The 27,940-nt window shown below is 48.4% G+C and overlaps 9 protein-coding genes across 9 annotated transcripts; 4 read left to right on the top strand and 5 right to left on the bottom strand.

Annotated features, from left to right (window-relative positions):
• Window positions 1-1,562: 1,562 nt before the first annotated feature.
• N7518_000854 (MDR family MFS transporter) lies at window positions 1,563-3,358 on the top strand (the record flags this gene model as incomplete). The annotated part of the gene is made up of 3 exons (XM_057181782.1): window positions 1,563-1,779; window positions 1,841-1,921; window positions 1,986-3,358. 3 exons carry the CDS (start codon window positions 1,563-1,565, stop codon window positions 3,356-3,358), a joined length of 1,671 nt encoding a protein of 556 aa, XP_057047132.1.
• A 771-nt stretch (window positions 3,359-4,129) lies between these two features.
• Window positions 4,130-5,629, top strand: N7518_000853 (transcriptional regulator family TF; the record flags this gene model as incomplete). The annotated part of the gene is made up of 3 exons (XM_057181781.1): window positions 4,130-4,740; window positions 4,810-5,027; window positions 5,088-5,629. 3 exons carry the CDS (start codon window positions 4,130-4,132, stop codon window positions 5,627-5,629), a joined length of 1,371 nt encoding a protein of 456 aa, XP_057047131.1.
• A 77-nt stretch (window positions 5,630-5,706) lies between these two features.
• On the bottom strand, window positions 5,707-6,915 carry N7518_000852 (isopenicillin N synthase family dioxygenase; the record flags this gene model as incomplete). Its single annotated transcript, XM_057181780.1, has 3 exons — window positions 5,707-5,757; window positions 5,817-6,463; window positions 6,537-6,915. The coding sequence occupies 3 exons, from the start codon at window positions 6,913-6,915 to the stop codon at window positions 5,707-5,709; spliced, it is 1,077 nt and encodes a 358-aa protein (XP_057047130.1).
• Window positions 6,916-7,441: 526 nt separating this feature from the next.
• On the top strand, window positions 7,442-9,423 carry N7518_000851 (nucleobase cation symporter-1 family protein; the record flags this gene model as incomplete). The annotated part of the gene is made up of 6 exons (XM_057181779.1): window positions 7,442-7,881; window positions 7,962-8,066; window positions 8,119-8,494; window positions 8,548-8,690; window positions 8,742-8,812; window positions 8,882-9,423. The coding sequence occupies 6 exons, from the start codon at window positions 7,442-7,444 to the stop codon at window positions 9,421-9,423; spliced, it is 1,677 nt and encodes a 558-aa protein (XP_057047129.1).
• A 626-nt stretch (window positions 9,424-10,049) lies between these two features.
• On the bottom strand, window positions 10,050-13,511 carry N7518_000850 (uncharacterized protein; the record flags this gene model as incomplete). Its single annotated transcript, XM_057181778.1, has 1 exon — window positions 10,050-13,511. One exon carries the CDS (start codon window positions 13,509-13,511, stop codon window positions 10,050-10,052), a length of 3,462 nt encoding a protein of 1,153 aa, XP_057047128.1.
• Window positions 13,512-13,789: 278 nt separating this feature from the next.
• Window positions 13,790-15,014, bottom strand: N7518_000849 (uncharacterized protein; the record flags this gene model as incomplete). Its single annotated transcript, XM_057181777.1, has 3 exons — window positions 13,790-13,923; window positions 13,987-14,616; window positions 14,690-15,014. The coding sequence occupies 3 exons, from the start codon at window positions 15,012-15,014 to the stop codon at window positions 13,790-13,792; spliced, it is 1,089 nt and encodes a 362-aa protein (XP_057047127.1).
• A 5,071-nt stretch (window positions 15,015-20,085) lies between these two features.
• On the bottom strand, window positions 20,086-21,143 carry N7518_000848 (putative mitochondrial methylglutaconyl-CoA hydratase (Auh); the record flags this gene model as incomplete). Its single annotated transcript, XM_057181776.1, has 2 exons — window positions 20,086-20,656; window positions 20,779-21,143. The coding sequence occupies 2 exons, from the start codon at window positions 21,141-21,143 to the stop codon at window positions 20,086-20,088; spliced, it is 936 nt and encodes a 311-aa protein (XP_057047126.1).
• Window positions 21,144-21,371: 228 nt separating this feature from the next.
• N7518_000847 (uncharacterized protein) lies at window positions 21,372-24,528 on the bottom strand (the record flags this gene model as incomplete). The annotated part of the gene is made up of 2 exons (XM_057181775.1): window positions 21,372-24,386; window positions 24,445-24,528. The coding sequence occupies 2 exons, from the start codon at window positions 24,526-24,528 to the stop codon at window positions 21,372-21,374; spliced, it is 3,099 nt and encodes a 1,032-aa protein (XP_057047125.1).
• Window positions 24,529-25,140: 612 nt separating this feature from the next.
• N7518_000846 (uncharacterized protein) lies at window positions 25,141-27,648 on the top strand (the record flags this gene model as incomplete). The annotated part of the gene is made up of 2 exons (XM_057181774.1): window positions 25,141-25,346; window positions 25,395-27,648. 2 exons carry the CDS (start codon window positions 25,141-25,143, stop codon window positions 27,646-27,648), a joined length of 2,460 nt encoding a protein of 819 aa, XP_057047124.1.
• Between the last annotated feature and the right edge of the window lie 292 nt (window positions 27,649-27,940).

Raw genomic sequence — 27,940 nt, 5'->3', positions numbered from 1 at the left:
AATCCGGTTTTGAGCTATGTCATTTTTGTCATTCGTTGATCGACGCCGTTGAATGTGGGGGACAGCGACCCACATGTATAGAACCTCAATTACCGGGGAACAAGAATTTGTTAAGGATCACAACGATTGAATAATATATCTATAGCTAGTGTTGCAAACTCTCCTATTCTAAATCACGAAAAAATAATGTTGGCGATGCTCATCATCGTCACCCGGGAAACCTGGACGGTGTACCCAACGGATATCTGCATGTAGGTAATAGCTAGCTTTTAACAGAACGCAGACTAATATCGAACTTGAGCTCAGAATATACTCCGTGTGGCTACAGTACCTGACTCGAAAAAAGCATATATATCACCCGTAGACAAGTATATAGATCCTGAGATACTCCGAAATATATAACCGATCCAAGCTGAACTTCTTCCGCGTCCCGGAACCAAGGTATCCCGGTTATATTTCGCCACACCTAGTCCAAGTCTATACGCGATAATATATAATCGAAAACTACGGCCGACGCTCAATGATGGGCGTTAGATGAAACTTGAATCTATCTATATCTTGCATTTCTTTCAGAGGATGGCCCACTTTTACCGTTAAACGCTCGATAAACAGGTCTTGTCACGCAGAGTGTGCCTGGTAATTATTTAGGACTATGCTTCCACATGCCAGGATCTCTGTTGGGATATTGTACCATTGTCTCAAGATCCAGCGCAAACCCAAGTTGGTCAAGGCTCGGAGTCTCGTGATATTAAGGAGCATAATATAGACGCGTCTCTGTCCTCATATATATCACAGTTGAATTAAAGAAAACCCCATTGGGGTAGGGTCTTACGATATGGACCACTTAATAAGAACCTTTATTGGCGATTAGTTTCATTACAAACTGCAGGGCGTTCAACGTCTCATTCAGTGAGCCAAGCTAACAGTTGCCTACACCAAAAGGGCAAGAGAGTTAACTGGCTTTGTCCCACCCGACCTGATATGCAAGTATACACCGTAGTGCGACCCTGGGATCCAAACTGTCGGCAAAGCATCAAATTAATTACAAGCTATGGAAGATATCGGATTGATATACAGATGCATAAATATAGATTTATTCAATATCAAGGGCATAACATGAAAGCTCACTGGTTCTTCTGGAAGCATATCTCGGGACTAGATATATCTATAGGCATGTACAAATCAATTCGCACTATACGAATATATTCAAGGCGGAAACTTGCAGATAAGTTGCAGATAGCAGAGACGCGTTAGATATAGCCTATGAATTTGATAGTCAGAGAGTTCTATAGTACGATAGAGAATATCAAACACGAACTATGAGCAGATGTAAACAAAGTTCCAACCTTGGAAGGACCCAATCGGGGGAAAACCAACTGGAAGGTTTCTGTCGATGCTCTTCACCTAAAGTTTTCTCTTCTCCCTCTACCCTTTCCATCCACTCTTTCTCTTGACACACCATCAAAACAACAAAGACATTTCTTTTTTGCTTTCTTTTTCCGTACTCTGGACCAACTTGATCCATTTCTAGTTGTCCTTCATTACAAAGTCACTCACTACAAATGGAGTCCGCAGCCAACCCCAGTCGCGTTGACCCCTCCGAGAAAGAGGAGGAGAAAGCATTGACCAACGATGTTTCCCTTAAGCAGGAAAGCGTTGCGATCAATGCCGAGCAAGCAGACGAGCCCACCGCGCGTGAAGTGACCGAGCGTCCAACTGGTCCCAAATTGGCTTTGATTACACTGGCATTGTGTCTAGGAGTATTCCTAGTTGCTCTTGGTACATTTACACTGAAAGCTCAGTGCAGGGCATGACTGACGCATATTATCTTGCCCTATAGACAACAGCATCATCGCCACAGCAATCCCAAAGATCACAGGCCAATTCCACAGTCTTAATGATGTTGGATGGTATGGAAGTGGTTTGTTAAAGCACGAGGCAACCTAGCTCATCGGCGTGGACTGATCTTTTTCTCTCTTTTCCAGCTTACCTTCTCACCACGGCGTCACTCCAGCTACTTTTCGGAAAGTTCTACACTTTTTTCAATGTCAAATGGACCTACCTTGCTGCCATTGGCATTTTCGAGCTGGGCAGTCTGATCTGCGGCGTGGCCAACAGCAGTCTGACGCTTATCATGGGCCGTGCTGTTGCTGGTATTGGATCTGCGGGCATTTTCTCCGGCTCGCTCATCATGGTGGCTCACTCGGTGGCACTTGAGAAGCGCCCGTTATACAATGGCTGTATCGGTAGCATGTTCGGCATTTCATCCGTCGCTGGGCCTCTGCTCGGTGGGGTATTCACTGATAAAGTGACATGGCGCTGGTGCTTTTACATCAATCTCCCTATCGGAGCTGTCACTGTTTTGGTGATTGCAATCTTTTTCTCTGCGCCCATCCACCATGTTAAACAAACTACATGGGTAGAGCGCATTAAGAAGTTTGACCCAATGGGTACAGCTCTTTTCCTCCCTGCCATTGTCTGCTTGTTGCTAGCTCTGCAGTGGGGTGGTAGTATCTATGCTTGGAATAGCTGGCGTATCATTGTGCTGTTTTGCTTTTTCGCTGTTCTCATTCTCCTGTTTGTATTTGTCCAGTACACACAGCAAGACAATGCTACAGTACCGCCACGCATTTTCTTCCGCCGCACTATTTGGACCGCTGCCCTGTACAGTTTCTGTCTCGGCGCTGCGTTCCTCTCCTCTGTCTACTTCTTACCCATCTGGTTCCAAGCCGTGAAAAATGCTAGCCCTGTCAGCTCAGGTATCATGAATCTTCCCATGCTGATCTCTGTTGTGGTCGCCTCCATTTTATCAGGAATCATTATCACCTTCGTCGGTTACTACACGCCATTTATGATTGCCGGTACAGTTCTTCTCGCTATCGGCTATGGTCTCATGAGCATGTTCCACACAGACACGTCCAAAGCTGTCTGGATCGGCTATCAGATAATTGCGGGCGCCGGTGCCGGTTTGGGTATGCAGCAATCTATGATCGCTGTTCAGGTTGTCCTTGATATTCCTGATATACCCACTGGAACAGCTATCATTGTGTTCGCCCAGACTCTTGGAGGTGCTCTCTTTGTTTCTATTGGAAACAACGTTTTCAGAAACAAGCTCATTGAGTATCTCGCCAAGTACACCCCCAACTTGAACCCAGCTTCGATTCTCAATACCGGCGCTACTGGCTTGCAGAGTGCGGTTAGCAAGGCTGACCTACCTGGAGTCCTCCTTGCTTACAATAACGCAATTACCCAGACATTCATGGTCGGTGCAGCTGTGGCGGCCGCCAGCATGATCGGCGCTTTGGGTGTGGAGTGGAAGAGCGTGAAGGGAAAGAATCTTGCTCCGGGAGCCGCATAATTTTCTGACAACTTCTTCCAGCTTTTTTATGTTAGCGCTTTGAATTTCTTTTAACGGCATATAACATATGTAACTCGTTTTATTGAGATATCAAATGCCAATTCTCCTTGTCAGCCAGTGATAACCCTAAACTGCCACCCGTGGACCTCGGGGACCTGCGCAGCTAACCCAAGACGTCCTAGCGTCCTGTTAACCCCAGATAAGCAGCGGAGAACATCGTTGACTTCACAGTATCTTATGATTCTAGGGATACTAGGGGACAATCTACTCCATGAGGATGCCGACCAAGCGACGGATTTTGTCGTGCCAGCCGTGTCGGCGCTTGAAGACACGATGCGAGGTTCTTCCAGGTTCGAGACAATGTGCTCGGTGCATCTCTCTAAGGTCGGCGGCCGAATATAATTCATCAACAACTGTTGGGGATTAATCTGACACCAAATAGGCTCGAATGTTCTCTTCCGTCCACATCTGCTATCACTAGCCCAGATTCAGGGTCTATTGGGAGATCAGATAGGAATTCCGCCCAGCCTATTGCATGCCATTGCGCAGCCCGGTATTTCTAATTACACTTGTATAGACCGAGGCTCTAATTACTAACTGAAAGGTACCAGTCTTGATGCCATCGAAACCTCACTCTCTGAGATGAAAGAATTACTGAAATCCCACCTTCTCGGCAATGACCGGTCAATGGCACGACATCCTGCCAATGAGATGCGGGAAACGAGCAGTAATCTAAACCCGAGAAAAGATATCAACGATAGCAAAGCCACTATGCACGTGCCATCAGAGGCAGATATCTCGGCAACCACCGACATCCAGCCAGCACCAATCACAGTGGTCCGCCATGTTGGAAGTCTAATCACCGAGCCCGTAACAACCGGGGAAAACGACTCCCTCCGAGGAAATATGACCGAAATGGGCTTGGACTCGGACAGCTTCTCCAGTGTTTTCCAGCACGGCTTCGAGCAGATAGCATCCTGGTACCCATTTCCGAATGAAACCCTGACGGACCTCAAACAGAACCATCCTCTGCTCTTTGCCATGTGTCTTCTAGCAGGTATCCGCGCAACGGCCGGCCTAAATCGCACCAACTTGCACATAACCCTTCATACATTGGTCAAGACCCACTTGGGCATGAAGACTCTAGATACGCCCATTGATCTCTCCACCATACATGCTATGCTTATCTTCAGTGCCTGGAGCTTCGGGCCTCTCGTGCCAGGTGGTAGATATATTGATAGCTGGCTGATGAGCAGTACAACTATCACCCACTGCATGCTCAGCTTTCCTCTATCCGAGCTTGTGTCTCTCGTGGGTTTGTACGATGAAACAAATCGGAACATGTGCAGGATGTGGATTCAGGCCTCACTAGTGCACCTGAAGTACGTAATCTGTCAAGTTACAATGGTAAGCCTCTTCTGAAATGGCATCAGAGCTGACTAGGGCTCAAGATATGCAATTGGCACCGGTCGGCCATCAGTGGTCCCATGCGAGCGTCTTCACCAGTGGACGGAGATTGTCAAATACCCCGGGTTTGAAACGTTCGACCACATCATTGCCGCAGAGCTCAAGCTCTACATCCACCTGTACGAAGCGATTTATCACACCGTCAGTTCAGTGACCGAGGCGTGGGACATGGTCAACAGATGGGGCCGCAAATATCTCGGAGGTTCGCATGTCAAGTTAAGCGCGATGCGGTTATATTCATAATCTGACATTCAAAACACAGACGGCAGCAATATACTAAGATGGGCGCACTCTTGCGTATCTCTCATTTTATCTCGATGGGAACTGGCAAAGCAGAATCAGTCCACGTCTCCCGACTCGCTGATGCGCACTGAGCGTATCAACGAGCTGACCGAAACGGTCATCCGTCATGCTCAGCTGGTACTGAGAGAGATTCTGGTCCTCTGCACCTCCGACACTGCGTTTGTTAGACCGACATACGACTATCTGCTTACCGCATATGCGGGCGTCACTCTAGCAGAGTACTGCTCGAGTATATCGGACGTGCACGCAACATATACGTTGATGGAAGATGTGCGGACGCAGGCTAGGATTCCCAAGAGCATTGAGGGGGTATTTAGTTGGGCAACGAATGTCGTGCAGAAGAAGGCAAAGGATCTTTTGGATTCGAAAGTGGCAGTAATTCCCGATGACACGTTTTATTCGTACCCCGGCTCGGTCGCTGACTGGGCGCCGTTCCGGTTTATTGACTCGATGCCTGCTTCTGAATGGGACGGGATGAATGGCTCTATGCAACACTTTTGAACTTTATAGAAGCGACTTGTCTATTATTTGACGGTGAATTAAATTGAAATACACCTTTCTCTGAGTAAATCATTTCTTCAAGCAGTAATGGGCTTTCCATGTGCGAGTTCAATTCGGTTTCGATGCCACTAGACGTACAAGTTAGGCACATCCAGTACGGGACGATATGGATGCGGATGAGACGTACCTTTCCACAAGAGATAGGCTCATAAAGCGCAGGATGAGTCTCATCAATACACGAGGGCACAACCTTACAAACCGTATCCGGATTGAAGCCCAGGAAGAAAGGCATCGAGTACCTAGAAGTAGGCTGGCGATTATAGACCCTATGCACTGTAGACTTGAACCTATTATTAGAAAGACGCTGCAGGAAGTCGCCAATATTAACCACGAGCGTGCCAGGTATAGGCCTCGCATCGAGCCACTCATCACTAGCAGACAAGACCTGCAAACCGCCAGACATATCCTGCCACAGAAGAGTGACACACTGGATATCGGTATGCGAGCCGATGCCGACATCAACATTCGCATTGTTCTCCTCGAGTGTATTGGCTGGTGCAGGGGGGTAGTGTATGTAAAGCCCGTCTGCGCCGGGGCTCGTGGTCACCGCATCGAAGTAGTCTTCTGGCATGTCTAGAGCGAGAGCGAAGATACGGATTATCTTGCGCGCGAGCATGAGGCGACGCTGGTAGAATTCAATTGTTGTTTCGTGGAACCCCGGGAGATGGCTGGTTGTATCCCATGCGAAGGCATCCTCGAGGGACAGCGCGTCCGGGTCGGAGACGGTTGGATCGTTCTTGGGATTGTAGCGCAGAGAGAATGACTCTTTGTGATCTGCGGATGTCCTTTGTCAGTCATTGGCCATAACTATGACGAAGATCTCTCGGGTGGGGCTGATAGTGTTTACCCCTTGTTTCGGTTTTGTTAATTTGGGTAGTCCCCAACCCATGCCATCCATCTGTGTTGTTTTGGATCTTGCTTGATGCTAGCTGTTTCTTTTCGATCGGCTGGTCGAAGAAAGCTTTTGCTTGGGAAAGGGCATTCTCAATAAGCTCTTCGGAGATCCCGTGATTTTTGATATAGAAGAACCCCGTGCTTTCGGCCGCTACCCTGACCTTGGACGCGATGGTCTTCCTCGCTTCCAAATCCTTGTCGATACTAGCGAGATCTATGATAGGAATCTCATCCTCAGTTGGTGGGCGCGGAGGAGCAGTTGACACTCGGCGGAATTCTGGGCCGCTGAGGGTCAGGAGTTCGACTTGGGTGTACTCGAGCAGGGTTGCCATGGTTAGTGCGACATATGGCCAATGCCGACTCGACGATGCTGGTGAATTTATCCATGCCTGTTCTTCTCTCTTCTCCCCGCACTATCCCCTCCGGGGTCCAAAGGTCGAATCCACCGATAACCGTCGGAGAAACAGACGGCAATCGTCGGACTATCTTGGCGCACATGCCTGTGTGGTTGGTTGGAAGATAAGCCGAGATAGGCTCGCACTTGGGTTACTTGGCTTTTGTTTCTGAGATAGCATCGCCAAGTACGGAGTTACTTCTCTGCTTGTTCATGGGTGTTTTGTAGGTTGCCAGTGGACAAGTGCGGATGACTCCTTATCAGTCCATTGGTCACTCCGAATGGCTAAATAACCCTAAGAAAGCACGATATATCCTGCACGTACTCCTCAGTTCTCATCTCCTCCCCCCTTTCTTCAAGTTTCAGAGTTCGCCAGTAAGGTCAGCGCTCAAATTCAACCATCTTTACCGTGACCCTTTTCTCCACTCTATCTCTACCCCACCAACCCAATAACAAACTCAATAATGTCCAAACTATCGCGACTCCATGAGCTCTTACTAGTGAAAAGAACCCAACGGGATGGCATCGAGCGCCCCGTTGATATGCTGGACAATGACTCTATCCGACCGACTTCAGTAAAGGATCGAACATGGTCCCAACTCACCTATATGATGTTCTGGTTCTCGGCGACTGCGAACGTCAGCAATCTGTACACAGCGTCCACGGGAATGGCCATGGGATTGACCATGTGGGAAGCGATCGGATGCTCGTTCGGTGGTCAGATCCTCGCCGGTGCCTTGATGGCTGTGAACGGCCGTGCTGGCGCCATGTACCGCATTCCGTTCCCCGTTCTATGTCGCTCCAGCTTTGGGCATTGGGGAGCAATGTGGCCGACTTTCAATCGGGCGGTCATGTCAATTGTGTGGAACGGTGTCAATACCGTTCAAGGAGGACAATGTTTATAGTGAGTCTTTTTTTTCTTAGTCTCGTTCTTTCCCTGGTGAGGGAAGCACTGACCGTGTGGTTGTTGACTTTCGTTTCTAGTGTCTTTCTCCATGCTATTTTCCCTTCTATCGAAAACATCCCGGATAAGATGGGATCCAAGTCGGCTTTGACTTCAGCACAAATGATGTGTTTCTTCATATATTGGTACAGTGACTAGTATCTCAATGCTTGAGCTATTGCTGACTAGTCTCCCCAGGCTTGTCAATTGCGCATTCTTAGTGGTGCCTGTACCAAGAATGAAATCCTTGGTCTATGTCAAAGTCGTCGTTTACTTCGGCGCAGCATTTGCTATGCTGGGATGGACTGTGTCTCTCGCCGGTGGCTCTTTGAAGACGATCAATGCGCCCTCGGAGATAAAGGGCACGGAGAAAAGCTATCTCATTTTCAAGTTCCTCTTCTTGGGACTCGCAAGTTGCGGAACTTTCATCTCCAATGCGTCCGATCTCCAGCGATACGCTACAAAGCCTAACGATGTCCTCATCGGCCAGATTATCAGCTTTCCACTGTCGAACTTCCTAGTTGCCATTCTAGGTAACCTTATCGCGTCAGCTAGCAAAGCTATCTTTGGAAAGGTTTGTCATATCAAAAGCCTTGTTTAGAACTAAGGACTGACGAAATCCTCTAGCTCATCTGGAACCCGCTGCAGTTCTTGGACAAATTGATGGAAGGAGAGCGATACACCTCTGGCAACCGCACGGCCTGTGCTTTTATTTCTCTGGCATTCGTGTATTCGACTGTCTTCTCTGCCATTTTTGAGAACTCTATCCCGTAAGGATCACCTTCTCCCACATTTCTATGCCATATACTAACAACCTTCAGTGCGGGTAACGATATTGCAGCCCTACTACCAAAATACATTTCAATCAAACGAGGATTCTTCATCTGCGCCGGTAAGAAAAGAACCAAAGACTCAAAAAATTCCATTGCCTCGACCCAAAACTAACAACCAAACCTACTAGTCCTCTCCTACGCAATCTGCCCCTGGTATCTCCTCGCATCTGCCTCAATTTTCATCACATTCCTCTCCTCCTACCAAATCTTCCTCTCAGCAATCACCGGCATTCTCATCTGCGACTACTACCTAATTCGCCGAGGGCTGCTTAACATTCCCGCCCTGTACATCTCAAGCCCAAGTCCGTACCGATATTTCCACGGATTCAATCCGCGAGCATTCTTGGCCTACGTTATTGCTATCGCGCCAAACTTCTACGGGTTCCTTTTCCAGATGGGCGTCAAGGCGCCTCTGGGTATCAAGCGATTCTACTATATCGCTTACCCTACCGGTCTCATAATCGCTTTTGTCGTTTATTACTTGTCGTGTCTGGCCTTCCCCCCGCCTGATATGAAGCAGGCGTCTGGCTGGATGGAGCCTAAGGACTTCGTGGAGGATCATGATGCTTCGGGAAGTGATGAGTCTACTATTGATGCTGTTGAGCCTGACTTCGCGGAGAAGGGGGCTGTTGCGGTTGCTAGACCAGCTGGCGAAAAGGGTTCGTTCTGATGAGATATGTCCCGTTAGGACTTGGGGATGTGCATGTTGCAGCGGGAAGCATGATTAATGATTTGGTGCCATATTTAGCTTAATGTCTACAGCCACAGCCCATATGCGCAGTTCATTCATCTTATGATCAACTAAAATGTATTCTCTTTGCTCCTACCGTTTAGGGGACCAAACCTGGGCCCAACCTGAATTTGGCTACTCCGTACAAACTATGCAAACACGCTAATTATGCGTATAATTCTGCTGATCTAGCAGGTTTATTAACGCCAAGGCCCTAATTTATGCAAGCACATCTCCCATCTGATGCAGTCGAACTACAATCTTGATTCAAAGTATCGAAGATAGTAAATCAACCCTTCTAATGAATCTTCTCTAAATTCTATATTCTAAACTCCGATTGACACCACGTTTTTAGGTATTACCCAAGCCCCGAACTAAAAGAAGCCGAGAAATGCTACGGACACGCAAAAAAAAGACAGACGCAAGATTAGCAAGTATAACAGACAATGCACGCAACAAAATAACAACATGGTATGCCAACAAAAGAACAGAGACAAATAAGAATAAAAACAAAGCCAAAATCAAAGCAAACCAAAATCAAACACCAATACTAAAATACATAACCATTATGAGAACCGCACATCCAAACCAGCATAGTCAGGTTGCACAGGGGAGCTCCCACTACGTGCACGAGTCCCATATGCCTCCAGTCGCGAAGCCGGCGCATAGACTTGACCCTCATGCTGAATCAAAGGACCCGACAAGTTGGGATGGTACGGCTGATACTGGTGGGGCCGCGGATGCAACAACCGAGCCGATTCATGGAGTCGGAATCGTGCATCTTGCACATCAACACGGTGCTCGCCAAAATGCAAAAACTGCACTGGCTCGATATCCTGGTTCCAGCCCGAGTCAGGATGCTTCAGTCGCTCTTCCATGGAGCCGAGGTGTCCGTGCGATGACGCGGGCGGGCTGAGGGAGATGGGATCTGGCTGGAGAGCAGCATTTCCCGCCAGAGGCAATTCGGTCCAGCTAGTCCCGGTCAACATTTGCTGTTGATTTTGCATGCTCAATGGTGGATTTAGGATCATCTCGGCCTGTTGGAAATTCGGGGGATATCGCACGGGTTCTGTGGCCCACGATTGATAAGAGTAGGCGGAAGAGTCACGCGACATCGGCTCGGGAACTGAGCGCTCTGGGGCTGACCCCACGTGTACTTTGGCATTATATGATGGCAAAGCTCTGGGCATAATTGCGGATGGATGAGCAATGGAAGAAAGAGCCCCTGGGGAATTTATTGAGCCTGGTGTTAATTGAGACGATTTTCTGCGGTTTGGAAGAGAGACGGAGTTGTTCTCATCGTATGGGGGCGGCGGTGGATATGGAAAGAGGAATGGCACGCTTGCAGATAGATTTCGTGGCACCTCCAGATGTGGCACTGAGCCACGCCGAGAGGGAGCCCGGGATCCAGGCGTGGTATGTAAATCTGCCCCGTGATGGTGACTGAACTTATTGAACTCAGGCTCACTGTAGGTTGACCGACTCAGGGGCTCGGTGATCAAATCTTCAGACACATCATGGTATAGCGGAGATGTAAAGGTGTAGCCCGCTTGGCTGTCGAGCGAGTCAGTGGAATGTTTTATCTGCAAGTCATCATTCAAATGCAAACCGCTAGCTGGATCTGAAGCCTGCGAAATGGGAACTGATGACGGGCGCTTCATCGTAGACTTTACTTCTAACCTCCGTCGAGTTGCCACATTCGCATACGTTGGCATATTCTCTTTGTTGGATGGTGGAGAGGTGATTGCAGGCTGCGGAACGTCAGCGGACGCTTGGGAATTGCTAGACCGACGCACTGCAGCAAGTGCTTGTTCAGCCTCCGAAGCTGACATCAAAGTGCCCCCCGTTTCGGCAGATGTTGTGCGGCTTGATGATCCCTTTCCTTGGATGGAGGACAGTCTGACCAGTGGGGTATTTAACTTGGTATCTACAAAGCGACGAGGGCCTTTGCTGCGCCTCTTTGTTTGAGTATCTTGATTTGACCTTTGCTTTGAGTGTCGATTGACCACATGCCACTCCGCTAAGCCGGCTGTTTGTGGAGGACTGGATGAGGGAGGTGTATTGTTCGGTTTCTCCGTGGCTTGGCTCGTTTGCGACATGGCTGTCTTAACTTCCCCGTCTGTTTCATAACCTTCTTCAGATTCGTATCCAGCTTGCCTGAAGATATGTGGAGGGAAAAGCTCTAATCTGAACTGGGGAGGTGGTGTAGCTATATGCTCAGGCGTTCCCGCTCGAGATGATCCAAGATCACTCCAGTTCAAGGTAGAGCGGCGCGATGGGCCTTCGTCGGATGAATCGCGGAGGGATGATGACGAGCTGCTTGACCTGTCGAAAACCGACTTTTGATTCCGTGTAGAGTATTGCGAGGAGCTTGGAGACACATTATCTATCTCTTTGCTTATTATCTTCATCAATCGTCGCAAGGTCTCTCGTGTTTCACGAACGATCAGTGGATGGAGATTGATGGCTGCTTTCTTTGGAAAGAGCTCAAGCAGTCGTGAAGCGTGAGTTTCGTACTCTCGGTAGTCCCGGACAAGGCCACAGTCTTCGTAATGAGCCATTCGTCCCATAGCGGCATCGTAGGACGTAATGAGAAAACGAGTGGCAACAATCAGCCAAGTATCGAAAAAACCAGGGTCATTCTTGCTCATGATGCCTTTGTTCTCCTCGTCCTTGATTCGGAGCTCATCACGACAGAACCCCTGCACGACACTATGGATCTTGACTACATCAACCACAGATCCACCCCGGTATATGGAGAAAAATCCTTCTTGACTGCTCTCTGTCAGGGAATCTGAGAGTTCGGAAACAAGCTTCACGTCCTTAGGATCGCTATCAGAGTGACGCAAAGACGATCTTTGCTGAAAGAGATCGGCATCTGAAATCCGTTCAATCAAACCATAGTGAATGAGGGTTCCAAGAGTAGTATCGAGATCAGGATCTTCTCCGGATTGGGCGCTGGTCTGGATCTCCAGGTTCACGGCGGCCATAGCCGCTCCACCGAGGTTCAGAAGGCCCACTGGCACCTGGTGGCCAAGAAACGAGAGAAGATTAATCAAGTGCAGCGCCTGCTTTTGCTGCAACCGAAACAAGTCGTTCATGATACTCAAGAAAGGTTCTGCAAGCTTCTTGTCTGTCACCTGAGATTTGACATGATACTTTTCAATCGGTTTACCCGTTGCATTGAGACGGTGCCCAATTGCATGAATTGCCAGAGGTAGACATTCGTAGTGCTCAACTATCTGGGTAGCTTTGGCCATTTGCTCGGGTGTCGCTCGTGTAACTCCAAGATCCTTGAACAGAAGCTTGCAAGCGTCACCCACTTGCAACCGTGAGATCATCAGACAATACGGCTCGTACAGTCGTCGCTTTTTGCGCAGCGTTTTATCGACCGAGGTGTATATGATACTGCACTGTTTGCTCCAGGGCAGAACCTCTCTGAACTTACTGATATCGTCATCGCGCTCGAAGGTGAGGCCGTCGAAGATGAGGAGCCAATCTTTGCGTGTCTGCAGCCAGAGGCGGACTGCATTCACGTACTTTTCAGTCTCGTGGTACTCGGTGTTCACGGTCACCTTCTGCTCAATTAGCGTGGCTGCTTGTGCAATCTCCCAAAAACACTTGTACGTCGATTCACGGGACTTGGCGTCAATCCAAAATATGCCACCTGGGTAGCAGTCACGTTGAGTAAAAACGTACTGCCGCGCTAGATGTGTCTTTCCAGAGCCTGGAACGCCGGAGATTAGTACGGCCATTGTCTTTTCCGGACGCGCCTTGGCTTTGAACAGCCGGCTGTGCAGCACTTCAAGTTCTTTCTTCATACCAAAAAAAGTAGAGTTAGGATGAAAGCCTGGAGGTGTCACGAATAGGGGCGTTTCTTTGGCGCAGAGTTGGAAAATTCCACTGTTCCCCAGATCAGATACTGGGGAATTCCGGGCTTCTGTCGCAGGGCCACGCGGTAGAGATAATATGGATTGTTCTAGGATGAAGTCAGCCAGGGTGTCTCTAAAAGTTGTGATGATTCTCATATTGAGAAGATCGGAGATCTGCTAGTTGAGGACATGAGATGGGAGCCTTCCTAGTGACAAAACCAATAAACTAAGTACAAGAAGGGAGAGCACACAGTGAGTTGTATGAGAAAGAGTAGAGTGGATTTCCAAATGTATCTGGCCCCTTGGCTCGGTAGTGAATGGGCAAGTCATAGAGAAGTAATAGGACAAACGTGAGCAAACTGAGCTCGAAGTAAAAGCAAATAAAGGCAAAGGCAAAGGCAAAATCAAAGGCAAACGTGGCTCGCTAGAAATCTTCATCGAATAGGAGGCTCCTCAATCTCATAGTCCCTCAACGTAACGGATACTTCCGGTGCAGGGAGAAGGTATGAAGCCCTACCGGTTTCGTTTAAATTAGGCATGCTTCGATTTGCCGGGTCATCCACTTTTGCTGTAATAGTCAGTATTCAAAAACAGACACATCAAAGAGGTACACTTTTTGAGAAGGACTTACCGTCATAGATCTCCCTAGCCTTGGCCTTCTTTTCCTGGATGCGAGATTTCTTCTCTTCCGTCCAGCGCTCTGTAATCACAGCAGGAGCCTGACGTGAGTATCGTAGAATGGCCTCTGCCACAACCTCATAACCAGCCGCATTGTCATCATCAAACTTGCACATATGGCTGTGGTCAGCCTCGATACCCGCCCGCTCAACACCCTCCATGTACGGCGCGGCTGAGTGCTCGTCCACGATCACTTCGCGGGTACCATGTACGTCAGTGGAGCGTGTCTCGTGGAAGAAGTAGATGTGAAATCGGCCTATGATATCAGCGAAAAGGCTGTTGATGTGCTGCAGTGTTTCGTTGTTGGCTCGCAGAGCTTTGACAAGCTGCGGAGACGTCTCTATGAACTTCTTAGGAAGCACAGCATTGCAAATGTTTTGCAACAAAAGACCCCATTTCGCAATATCGGATCCATTGTGGGGTGTGCCGAGAAAAAGGATGCCAAAAGTGGAAACATAGACCGAACGTAGATGCTCTGTCTTCTCACTCGAGAGACTACGGGAGTAAATCAGGGCGCGCTTCACAATCAACCCCCCAGCGAGTGGCAGATGAAGATTATCGGACGGTTGGAGCAGTCTCGCAGCTAGACAAGAAAATAATGTCAGTTCTGGAGACTCCATATCAGCGGCAAGGAAGAAAAAAGTGGAGATGTCAACCTACATTTCGATTAGCAGCGAGACTGGAAGCAAGAGTCTCAGCATGGCTAACGACTGAATCACGCGAAGTTCCATCTGTAAAGGCAGTGACGTTGGCATTGTAACCATAAGTAAGAATTCGGGGACACAGCGAGGCAAGCACGTCTGGGAGAAGGTCGGTAGGCCAGAAGCAACCAGTGGTTTGGCTGGTCCAAGTGTCGTGAGGATGGCCATTGAGGCCGTGAACAAAGACAATATCGATCGTAGGATGGTCACGCGGGGTGTAGATCTGCGTCAAGCCAAAGACCTTGATGGCCTTTGGATCGGCGATACGAGGCTTAGACATGGCAATGGATGGGACAATAGCAGAGTCAGGGTGCTATTGCCGTAACATATGAAGATGAAAAGAAGAGGAAGGAGTAAATAATCAGTTCGGACTTTGGCTTTTATAAACGTGATGCGGGTGACTGGGGTGAGCGTGACTGAGGGTAACTGGGGTGATGTGCCTCCCCTGACCCAGGTCACCCGGACCCTTTCAGTCGATCCATGGGGCTTTTGCATTTATGGATTCCGGGTGACGGGCCGTATATTATTCTCTACCTTTTTTGTGATGTCTTGGGTCTTGCCTATTGGTAGTTCAACCCGGGGTTTCTTGCACAGCCCTGTCAGATCTGGTAATCTGCCAGGTACCGTGCCACTCAGACCCCGAGGTACTGTTATTCATAGATATTGCATCTTGCATCTTGCATCATTGCTGAGTATGCCTTGTTTGGGGTATGCTGCCTTGGATTGATTCCTATATAGGCAGCCAGTGAGTCACGTAATAGATCAACAATGGCAAATGAAACACACTTAGGTAATTTTGATTCTAACAAAACCTTGGGACCTTCCAATCTTCCCTGTTTCAGTTTAAAATCTCGTTGCCCTGTTTATATTGTAGCCTATTAATGACTAAGGTGAGGACTATAGAGTATAGACGAGCCCCATAGATATTCAGGCAGAAGTCTAAATAGAACCACGGAAACAAAAGATATCAGATCCGATATACAAGGCAACCATAGTAAACTTTGTGTCGAATTTCGTACAGCGTAATTTACCACTAGACCATAACAAAAACCAAGGTTCTTGTTTAGGGCCTAGAGGGGCCATATCCCATTCTTGACACTTTGACTGATTAGGATAGCACTAACAATGAAGAATAGCGCTAACAACGATGATCAACGAGATATAGTAGTTCCAGTGTGCCACGGACTCACCCCTCTGGTTCCCACGCCTCTAAATCACTGGAAGTCGAGTAACAATTCCATTTTTTGTGCATTGTACAGCATGTTGTTCCCAGGCGCAGTTGCAAAGTATAGGTAGTCCCGCATAGCTTGTCCAGATAGTCTGATCGATCCCGGCTCTTCAAGCTTGACGATGGCCCGTTCTGAAAACCAAGGGGTGATCTTAAATCAGTCGCCATCGATGATTTGGACTCCGATTAGAGCCATTTCGCATACTACCGACCCAGAGGCAAGGCCGACAGAGGCTCCTCCAAGGAACCCATGATACCCCAGCTGACCAAATTGTAGCGCGCTCGAGTCGGTGTCGAAGATTGTCTGGATATTACTACCTGTATCGTTGGCAACAGGGACATCGATAGTTAGGTTTGGATTGCCGGCAAAAGATATTAGTAAACATATAGTATCCTGGTGCATAGAATTACCAGGATAGAAACCATAAGAGGTTGACTGTGCCATTTGAACCGGCCCCGGCTAGATATGACAGATCAATGATCAATCCTAAGCCACTATAGCACATCACTATTTCGAGGTAGTTGTCTGGGGAGGACTCTACTACATCAACTAGTGATAAAGTCCCTAGAGGAGTGGTCAGGAATTATTAAAATATAACGAAGGTAGAAGGTAGAGACTAAGCTCAGCCCATACAACAGAATGTGGAATAATGTGCTGAAGGTCATTAAGGCGAGGCGGCGGATCCATGATCTTCCCCTCACAGATCCAGATCGTCTCCTGACCGGAGACGAGGGGTCCGAGTTCCCCAGTCTCATACATTCGTTTGAGTCCTTGAATGTTAGTTCTCTGGCGTTGTATTTTAGGAGCCGGATGTTCCAGGAATGTCTTAAGCTGCTCAATACGTTGCTCAGGCTTGATAACTAGGGGAATCGGACAGAGGGGAATCGGACAGAATGGGCGTGGGTTGAATGGGTGTGGGTTGACATCCTCTTGTTGGGCTATTTTGAAGACTTGATAACTGAGGAGGTAAGTAATTCTATCCTTGGGGAAAAGTGTAGAGGGAAAGATAGAGTTAAGACCTGGCCCCTCTTTAGTGGACGTGATAGTTATTGCGGAGCGAAGCGCTCCAAAATCATTAGTTTCAATGCGGTAAAGAAGTAATCGGCTAACTTTGGCAGAATAATCCAACCGGCAGAATAAATATAGACTAGGCCGAATCTGGCTAGACGATAATTTCTATTACGTGCATAGGCTAGTTACTAACGTAATTCACAAGCGAGTGGCCACCACAAGCGAGTGGCCACCCCACCCAAAAACGCGTCCATGAATTAGCACCTAGTTATTTCAACCACCCACCATGCCACCAAAACGCTCTCAATCCTCTACAAAGTCAGTAGAGCAAGAGGGTAGGATCTTATTAGCTATCCAGGCTTTAAAGAATCAAGAATTTACCAGTATTTCTCTCGCCGCTCGTACTTTCAATGTACCGCGTTCAACACTTCAGTACCGCCTCAATGGTATACAATACCGCGCGACTTCTCGCGCCAACTCTACTAAATTAACTGCAATTGAAGAGGAATCTCTTCAAAAATAGATAGTCTCTATAGATTCTCGTGGATCAGCCCCCCGGCCCTCTATAGTACGAGAAATGGCAGATCTTCTTCTTAAACAACGTGGAACCACCCCAGTTATTTCAGTTGGCAAAAATTGGGTTACAAATTTTGTCAACCGGTACCCTACCCTCTCATCCCAATTCTCGAGATATTATAATTACGAGCGCACAAAATGTAAAGACCCAAGGATTATTAGAGAGTGGTTTGATCTAGTTCAAAAAACCATTCTTTAGTATAGAATCGATCCGGATAATGTTTATAACTTCGACAAGACCGGATTTACAATAGGATTAACCGCAACAGCAAGGGTTATTACTAGACGTGAATACTACAGTTGGAGATCACTTTTATAACCCGGAAATCGCGAGTAGGTAACTGTAATTGAATATATAAACGCGGCGGGGTAGGCCCTCCCTCTATATATTATTTTTAAAGGTAAGGTCTTTATTAAATCTTGGTTCAATAGCCTTCCTAATGATTAGTAGTTTAAAGTTAGTCTAAATGGTTAGATATCTAATGAAATTAGACTTCGCTAGCTTTAGAAACTCTTTATTCCTTCTACTTTATCGTATATAAAGGGAAGGTATCGACTTTTAGTACTTAACGGCTATAGAAGCCATTTAACCCCTCAATTCGACCAAATCTATGAGGAAAACGATATTATACCAATTTATATACCACTATATTCCTCTTACCTTTTACAACCACTTAATATCAGCTGTTTTACAGTCCTAAAACGATCGTACGGTCGGTTAGTTGAAATAAAAATGCGGTAAAGGATCAACCATATCGATAAACTTGACTTTCTCGAAGCATACCCCTCTGCACGAATTAAAGCTTTTAAATTACAGACAATCAAAAATAGCTTCTTAGTAGCTAGTTTAGTACCCTTTTTACCTAATCGGGTACTTTTAAAGCTAAATATTTATCTTCGAATACTAACCCCCCCCCCCAGCCGGGGTAGCGATTCAAGCTAGAATTTTACCCTAAAAACCCTATTTAATAGCAAAGATCTACGTCAACAGGCTTTATCAATCAAAGCTTTACTTTATACCCAATCTCGAAGCCTAACAAGCCCTTCTAAATATACATTAAACCAACTTATTAAGGGCTGCTATCTTACAATGTAATCTACCGTACTTCTTAAGAAAGAAGTAAGCGATTTATACGCTAAAAATGAGAAGAAGAAGCAAAAGCGGACCCGATCTAGACAGCAGATACCCACCGTAGAGGGTCTTTCGGTCCAAGAAGCTTCTGAAATGATTGCTGGGTTGGTGGAAGCATCAGAAACACCCCTACACCCCCTAGGCGGAAGCACTCAATCAGGGTTAGAACCACGACCACGGGCTGCACCAAGGTGTAGTGGGTGTTGGAAGACAGGACATAAGATCAATAGGTGTCCAGATAAATGATCCTTTTTAGTTTAATGAATTTAATGGCGTTATGGTTGAAATAAATGCATTTAAAAACTAGATTGTTGATTGGGGTGGCCACTCGCTTGTGGTGGCCACTCGCTTGTGAATTACGTTAACTAGTTAACTAAAGCAGTTACTAGAGCAGTTGCTCAAGCGGTCATTAAGCGATTGCTTAAGTGGTTAGTTACTTAAACAGTTACTTAAGTAGTTACTTAAGTAGTTACTTAAGCGGTTGCTAAAGTGGTCACTTAAGTATTTACTAAAGCAGTTACTAGAGTACCTGCTCAAGCGGTTGCTTAAGCAGTTTCTCGAGCGGTTTCTCGAGCGGTTTCTCAAGCGGTTTCTTAAGTAGTTGCTAAAGTAATTGACGATAAAGCAGTTGATTAAGCAGTTAATAATGGTATGATAAAAGGGACTTAATTTTATTAGTAGTTTATATACAAATTGTAGGTACCTGCTGTCTTGCTACTACCATTGCAGGAAAGTGCAGGAAATATGCCTAATTGTGAAGGTGGTACTGAAATTACAGGTATGGGGGAGAATAAACCAGTAAGACGGGGGCTTTGCGTAGCATTAGAAGTTGGAATAAGTCGCTTCGCTCTGCAACGACAGTAGTAGGGACTTACGTGAGATTATCAGTTAGAGACGATCTGGATCTATAATCATGGATCCGCCGCCTCGCCTTAGTGACCTAGCCGGGGCCGTTTCAAATGGTACAGTCAACCTCTTATCTATCCTGCGAATTCTATGCATCAGGATACTATATGTTTACTGATATCTACTTTGGCTGATTTACTAACGCACGTACGTACGACCCTGATTCATGCTTGCTTCGCTTCGCTCCGCAATCAACATTTACTACTTGCAGTCATCGAATTCTTTCTTTCGCCTCCCATGTTACGTCTATCGCATTGCCCATATGATCAGAATCTTCCATGGATGTCCACATGATGTCTTGGTATGTACATACCACTCACCTCACGTAGTCTACTCGGTCTATCAGTCTATTTAAATCAGTTTTACTTTTTCCAAGCTCGCAATAGAAAGAATCTAAATATAAAAGTTCATAGAACTTGTCATTTTGATAATATAGTCTATCTAGTTAAGTAGACCATCTTGTTCTACATATATCACCCACTCAACCCCACAGACCATTACCTCCCACGGAACGCCGGCTTCCGCTTCTCAACAAAAGCGCGCAGCGCCTCATACCGATCATCAGTCTCGATGACTCCCTCATAGGCCGCATTCTCCGACCGCTCACCCAGACCATGGGCCTCGACAGCCTGCATCGCCATCTTGATAGCAATAGGGCCACCCTCACAGATATCCAGTGCGAGCTTGATACTCTCCAGCAGGACGCGTTCACGCGCAACGCCATCCTGTGTCTCCTCTTCGGGAAGCACCTCCACGAGCCGGTCACAGAGCCCAATGAAGTAAGCCTCAGGTCCGGTCACCCGGCGGCCGGTGATGATCATGTCCCGGGCGCGGTTCACACCGACGATCGGAGGCAGTCGGTATGTACCGCCGGCGCCGGGGATAATAGCGAGACGTGTTTCGGGAAGACCAACGACGCTAGAGGACGAGAAAACGCGCAGGTGCGTGCACAGCGCGAGCTCGAGGCCGCCGCCGAGAGCCACGGACGAGACGGCGGAGATGGTGGGGATTTCGAGGGAAGCAAGGCTTTTGAATGTGGAGCGGAGTTTGAGGAGGAAGTCTTCGGTACTGGATCGTCGCGTTGGATAGTTAGCTGCATATGTTCGCGTAGGTTCAAGGCTTCAAGCCCGGGTACACCGGGCAACGGGCACCAGGGCACCGGGGAAACCGGGTATAGGGTCATTTCTCACTCGGCCATGCTCATGTTGGCGCGTTCCTTCAGGTCTGCGCCCGCACAGAATGCTGCGTCTACGTTACTCGCTATAACCAATGCCCGGGTTGGCCCGTTGCCTTTTTCGGCGGCGATGGCTTCCACATGCTTCGCGAGCGTGTCAAGTAATTCGGTCGAGATCGCGTTGCGAGCTTGCGGCCTGTTCAGCTGCAGCACGCGCACATGCCCTGAGCCTGGGGCCGGGATCTGGTGGGTCTTGATAATGTCTCCTTCTGTGCTGGTGCTGTAACGAGAGACGAAGACCCGGGCAGGCACCGCGGTCGCCCGGAGGTGGGCGAGAGGTGCGGAGAGGCGGACGAGGCGCGATGACATGATGCTTGTCATTGTGCAATTGGCAATTCAAAAGATCGAGGGGGTTTACACCGCGATATTAAAATGATGACAGAAGAATACTGCGCTGAAAGGTTCTCGGGTGGAAGTTGTTCTCGGAGCTCGGGTGTGGGGAAAGCTTTGAGTCCGACGATTACCGAACGCAACATGAACAGAATAATATATGGGGTATCATGTACATTGACAAAAGTCCTATAAAACTACAATATTATATACACATAGTCACTGGCAGTATTCTGTAACCTCCGCATCACTCGGCCAGTCCCAGCCTGTCCGGCTGATAAGGTCGTATGCCTCCATGATCAGGTCCGATGGTATCCGCGTGTCGATTCGTTGCTGTCGTCGTTCCAAAAACACCCTGATCGCCACAAGGGTTCGACGCATCATTTTGTCTCCATTTGCATGTTCATCTGCAGCTTCTTTCAGTAGATCAGCTGACTGACTCATCCAGTGCAGCAGATGCAACAACCCTTCGTCATCTCCTACGGACCCCAGAGCCCGAACAAAGGCATGTAGCGTGGCAGGTGATGGTATTTGCAGCATCGAGGGAACTTTGAGCTGTGTTTCGGAAACGATATCTGCTGCAAAGACGCTTCGCTCCGCATGCTCCGAGGTTTTGGAGGCTGGGAGAACGAGATGATCAAACTGATGCTTCAAAACCTGCAGCGCATGTTGCATCAAAGCGTCAATTTCGTCATCACCCTCGTTTTTAGCCTTGAGACGTCGGATACGAGCATTATGGATCAGCATAAAGCTTTGTTCGGCAGTACCAGGGTGTCTAAGGGCAGCGTCAATGGCTTTCGTAAACGCCACACATAAAATGCGGAATCCTTCCTCGCCAAGTTCGACATCGCGCTGTCGCATCCAGCTCAAGGCTCTGAGAGCCTGGTGCCATCCCAGTATGCGCTGAAGACTTCGGCTTCTTGGGCCATAATACCCAGTGAGGCGCTCGCGGGTCAGAGCGGATAAAATGTGGGTCCAGGCAGGGGTGTAAGGAGCACGTCGCAATTTAGTCAACTGGATCGCGTGCCATAAAGCCCTTGGGTGATGCCGGTTTCCTGGATGTTCCTTGGAATATGCGATAAGGTCTATTTTCGCACCGGTCGAAGAGTCGGCGGCTATCAATGCCGGGAAACGGTCGGCTGTGAGAATATTTCGATTACCGCTATCCAGACTGGATATATCTGAATGTGTGCATAGGAACTTGATGAACGATGCAAATACCAAGTCCGGCAATTCATGAAAAGCTTCAAGGTCCAAACTGTGGTATTTGCGGGGCTTGGCCCGCACGATGGAGAGCACCTCTATATGAGCATCTGTCAGGCCACTGCATTGGAGATAATACAATCCAGAACGCAGAGAAGTAGCCGACAGAAGTAGTAGGCTGAGGAATCTCCCAGAGGGCCGAAGCCCTTGTGCACGCATCTGGTCAAGTAACTCATCCATGGTAGGCGGTTCTGTGGGCACATAGATAATGTCACGAGCAGAAGCCGGTTCGGGGTGAACTTCGCGGCCATCCCCTGGCAGAGCATGACTCATTTGGTCAAAATCGCGTTCCATGGCGTGTCGTCGGTATATTAACTTTTCAGCCATGGCAGCGTAGATAGCACCCTTTGGGGGCAGCCCATGGTCCTGATAGGAGAGAAAACACGCCCAGGCCTCACGGACAGTCCTCGTAGACCGAATGCGAGCAACCCACATTTCGTGATGATTGGACTTGGATCCATGTCTGTCCGGTAAAGCTTGCGGGCGACGCATCATAGCTCTCGTCTGCACGGTCGGGCTGTGATCGGTATCCCAACCCGCCAAAATCGAGGATATGTCCTCCCACAGACGATGGGAATAGCCAGCATCTTTCATTTGTGAAAGTACCTGCATCGCACGACTGAACATCCCCTCATTCCCGCGCTGAGAATCAATTCCCAATTTCTCTTCCTTCCAAGGAGGCCATGATGGAGCTTTAAGTTCAGCAGACTGGCGCTCTTCGGATGTTTTCTTATGGGCCAGTTGGACTGCAACGACTGCTCGATAGCCCTGTCTTGTGACGGGAAGGACGGGCTTGTGGGTTGCCATGGCTCTAAGAAGCTCAAATTGCGCTTGCTGTTGAATCGATGTAGAGCGGTAAGGGGCAATATTAGCCGGTATAGAAAGTAACCAGAGACATTCATTAAATTTGACGGTTTTGACGCGATCATCATTTCGCGTCACCAAAGCTGACCTCTCGGCGTTATCAGCCCTTGAGGCTGAGAGGAAGCGAGCGAATGCACGTGCAATAGTAAGAAGTGATTGTGGCCACACTCGCCGAGCATGACGGATTAAACGAACGACCAAAATCATACAGGTGCCAGAATCGATTTGAGGGCGGAAGTCCTCAGGGGGTAGCTCAAGATCATGTTCGGCAACCCCAGAAGGAGCTTCGGCAATGGGGAAGGTATATCCACTCATCAGATGTAAAGAGTGGATTAAAAGCAAACGGAAAGTGTGAGCATCGAGATTTTGCTGTTTCAAAAGATGGAGGGGAATGAAAGGTGGAATGTTTGGGCTAGTAGCGCCAGATTTGGCTCTGTCCGTTTCGAACAACAACAGCCGTACCATTGCCTCGTGGGCATTCTGGCTCTTCATGATCCAGGCCCAAGCAGTCACATCGGCGGCATCGTAGCCACGCGATGATAAATAATCATGGCTTGTGCTTCTGAATACCTTCTGCAGAGCGATATTCAAATCCTTCTCCGTACGTTTATCCGACACAGACGAAAGCAACGGGTCCACCTCTCGTATATACTCCCCAAGAATAACCGGCAGTGACGGCTTTTTTGGTCGACCAACTGTCCTCAACTCGTTCTGTGTTTGGAGAGCATATTTGGAAAGAGCCCGGTCAAGCCCAGCTGACTGGCCGTCATATCCAAGGGGGTGGCCAGTGTTTCGCAAAGCTTTCGAGAGGTATTCGGCGGGCTTCGGTTTCACTCTGATGCTGGCGGTCTTCTCAAGCCTTTTCTCTCCGAGCGAGCTATTCACCGATTCTTGGAGCAATGCTGCGCATTGTTCGTCTAGTGATGGGTCTGATCGCTCTTTATTGAAGAGATCATCCAAATGTGAGTGTTGAGTGTCGATTGCAAGTGACTCGGGCACATTGAGGAACGCAGTGGACTGAAACGAACGGAAACTGCCTGGGCTTAGGCCAGCCAGGAAATTGCGCGAATAATGTACGGAAAAGTTGGCGTCATGATAAGATATTGCCTAGGACATATCAAGTTCTTTAGCACTATGTTCGATGACGGGGAGTATAAAAAGTCACCTTGTATAAACGACTATTGAGCAGGTCTGCTCTTAGCCGTGATACTCCCGAAAGGCTTCGGGCATGCTTGAGAACTGATGACATCCATGAACGTAGTCATGGGTGAAAGTGCCTGGACGCCACAGACCCATTCAATAGGCTCAAAGAGGTAATTTGTCTCCGAAGATGAGAGAAAGTCAAGACATCAGAAAAATACAACAATCGCGCGGCAGAAATTGGAATCACGTGATGGGTCGTCAGAAAGCGCGCCATTCCGAAAAGCGCAACGCAGCGAACGTTCTCTCCAGCAAAACAGAAAAAAAGAGAACACTTGACCTATTTGTTCGAGGGTTTTCTATTGCATTGATCATTGTCCTAATACTTTGGTCTCTATTGACAATTATTCCTGCTTCACATTCACATCTTTTATTGTGGTGACGTGAGGATTTGATCTTCCCTCCCTCGCTCTTCGCGATCCCCATCTTCTCTAAGAATTCGCTTTCACGCCCTACCCATCGAGGCTACTTGGATTCCGGTTGCTATCCGAACCAAATATCGACCTCAACACTAAATCGCCAGCAAATATTAATTAACACGATCGCATCCTCCCAATCTTTACTTTCAATCGTCTGATTTGTGGACCCCATCGATTTGCATTGGAGGGGACCGCGTCAAAGCAAGTATCGTCAACCTTGACCTCGGCGCGACTTCGCAACCATGAGCGCCGACGAAGCTGGAGACACAACCCCCATGTCAACCACAAATAGCGAACCTCATCCCGACCCTGCTACTCATGCAACTGCTGGGAAACGGAAGCGCTCCACTCAGGACGACAAACCGAGCACTGAGTCAAGTGCCCCAGCCTCGCGCGATCGAACAAATCTCCATGAAACTCTTCGCAGCCTGATTGAGCTTCTTCTGAAGTAAGCTTTGATGAAAGTATGCTCTAGTATTGTGCTGACAGGCCACAGACATGACACTGAACTCCAACTCCTCTCTTGCCCCTTCCCAAACACAACTGCTAAGCCTCGAACGAAGCGCGCAAAGGTTTCCGGCGATCCAGAAACCTCCAACATCCAAACACGCGTCAATTCGGGCAAATACAACACGTTGCAAGAGTTTCTTTCCGACATCGAAAGAGCATCGGCTGCTGTTATTGAACGCAATCAAACACAGGCCAATGGCGCGAAAGAAGATGGGGCACCTTTGAATGAGGTGGTGAACCGGATCGCAGCATTCAAAAAGCATATGAACAGCTTGATTGGTCAATCTTTCGTCAATCAACCCGAGGTCAAAACAGAGACGATGGAAGACGATACCGAGGAATCATCAGAGCTTCACGCGATCAACGTCTGTCAGCGAGAGGATAAGCCTGCCCTAACACTCTTCGGGAACCCATCGAATCCCAGGCAGCTATTCTCGAGTCTTCAAAAATCGGTGAAGGTGCCGTTGTCCGAATCAGGACCTGAGAAGTTTGTTGAAGTGCAAGAGGAGCTGCGCGAGGTCGCCCTGCCTAATGGCATCGCAGCTACCAAAGTCATCCCTTTCAACCTTGATGCTGCTCAAGCATCGAAGCGAACATTTGGGGAAGTGTTCGCGCCACGCGAAACATTACCAAAGCTGGAACCTCCGCGCAAACGATCTCACCGGGCTAATTCGGCCACATGGACGGATCGCTTCGACGCCACTTTCGATGTCAGGACATTTTTGGGAGAGCGTAGCAACTATTGCCTGGCACCCCTCCCTTCAACCCAGTGGCTTCAATACGGTGGAGTCAGTTCATCACCTGCCTATTGGGACCGTGTAGAAAAGCATGCAGATTCGGAGAATGTTCATCGCCATGGAGATCCTGCTCTTTGGACTGGCCCTGATTCATCTGCTTTCCAGGGTGTCTTCTCGTCATTTGCTCCTTCTTACGACAGCTCTGGCGCGATTGTACAGCTCGCTTCGAAGGACATGGTCTGGTGGGGACAACGGGGTGCGGCCCGCGTAAACACCCTGCTATCGGTGGAAGCAGACAGCAAACAAAATGACACACAGACCGCCCAGCCTGGCAATATTGGCGAACTTGATGAGAGCATTCTGGATGAAATGGTTGAGTCATTCAACGCCCAAGACTTTGCTGGGGACATCACAGAAACCGATCCGATTAGTGAAGTCGACGCAGAATCAAAAGAGATCAAGCAAATGCTTCAGGATGTTTCCGACTTGCTCGACACTCTTAGTTCCTACCAGCGACTCCGAAGTCTCAAACTTTCCTCTGATCTCCAGCTGCCTGGTCAACAACTTCCTGAGTCGAATGAAACCCCTAGCCTTGATCTCGGCGATGTGAACACGCCCTCTGAAGCAGAGACCCTTGTTTATGATACCCTCAAGTCAAGCCTTGCTGCAGTCATCAGCAACCTGCCACCTTATGCTGTCGCTAAATTGGACGGTGATCAGCTCGCGGAGTTGAATATCAGCCAAAAGGTTTTGGTTGACATTCCTGACTACAGTGGTACCATGGAAAAGGATGACTTCACTTTGTCACAAGAAAGAGCCGCCGCATTGCTCGCAGCAGCCAGCGCAGCAAATCGAACCTCAACCCCCTCCGCCTCACGACCCAGTAATTACCAAGGCTCTCACAGTGCCTACAACCAACGTGCTTTTGCTTCCAATGCTCGGGCTCCGCCTCAGCCCGGGTTCCAGGTCACACCGCAGCACGCACGGCAGCCCTCAGTTCCAAATACATACACGCATGCTTATGGCGCGGGGCGTCCACCGAGCACACCCAGTCAACGTCAAGTCAACACCCCTCAATACGCGCAAATGAACCCACAGTACAGCCAGGGCAGTCAAGCTCCCCAATACCAGCGCCCTACCTCCAATGGATATGCCCAAGTGTCTCCGCAACCTTATACGCCACAGCCCAGGCAACCAGGCACATTCAACGCCACGCCACAGGGGCGTACGCCATACGCGACTGCAACCGCGAACCAGCGAGTTCAGTACCCAGGCCAGACTCCTTCACAAGCTGGCTACTCAAACTCGGCCGCTAGTGCCACATACTCTCGTAGTGCGGCCGAACAAGCTGCGCTGATGGACAGGAACAAGGCGCAACTAGCTGCTCGACAGTCAGGCCACAGTCCCTCAACGCCTCAACCTCAAGGGTCGGATGCCCGTGCTTCCCAAGAAGGCAGCATGACACCAGGGAGCAAAGCAAATGGTACACCCCTATCCACGTAGGGCAGATATTTGCACTAATTCGAGCATGTGACATTGTGCTCCCATTCAAAAATGCGATTTGTTTCTAAAGATCGAAACCCCAACATTACATTTCTCTGAAGTCGGCTTTCTGCTTTATTGACTTTTTGCATTGTTCTTCTTTCTCTTTCGTTTCCAATTATGAGCTCTGGATGTGATCCGCGTCCCCGTTTTCTTTTCTCCCAACTGTGTTTTTAATGAACCTCTTGATCCTCGGTTTTGTATGACTTTTCTTTTTGGTGTTGTATTATGGACTAAGCGATTGGCGTGGATG

Source organism: Penicillium psychrosexuale (genome assembly GCF_028828465.1).
Source record: "Penicillium psychrosexuale strain IBT 29551 chromosome Unknown utg000001l, whole genome shotgun sequence".
Classification (NCBI taxonomy): domain Eukaryota; kingdom Fungi; phylum Ascomycota; class Eurotiomycetes; order Eurotiales; family Aspergillaceae; genus Penicillium; species Penicillium psychrosexuale.
The sequence above is the reverse complement of the archived record's forward strand: the minus strand, read 5'-3'. Positions and strand labels throughout refer to the sequence as shown.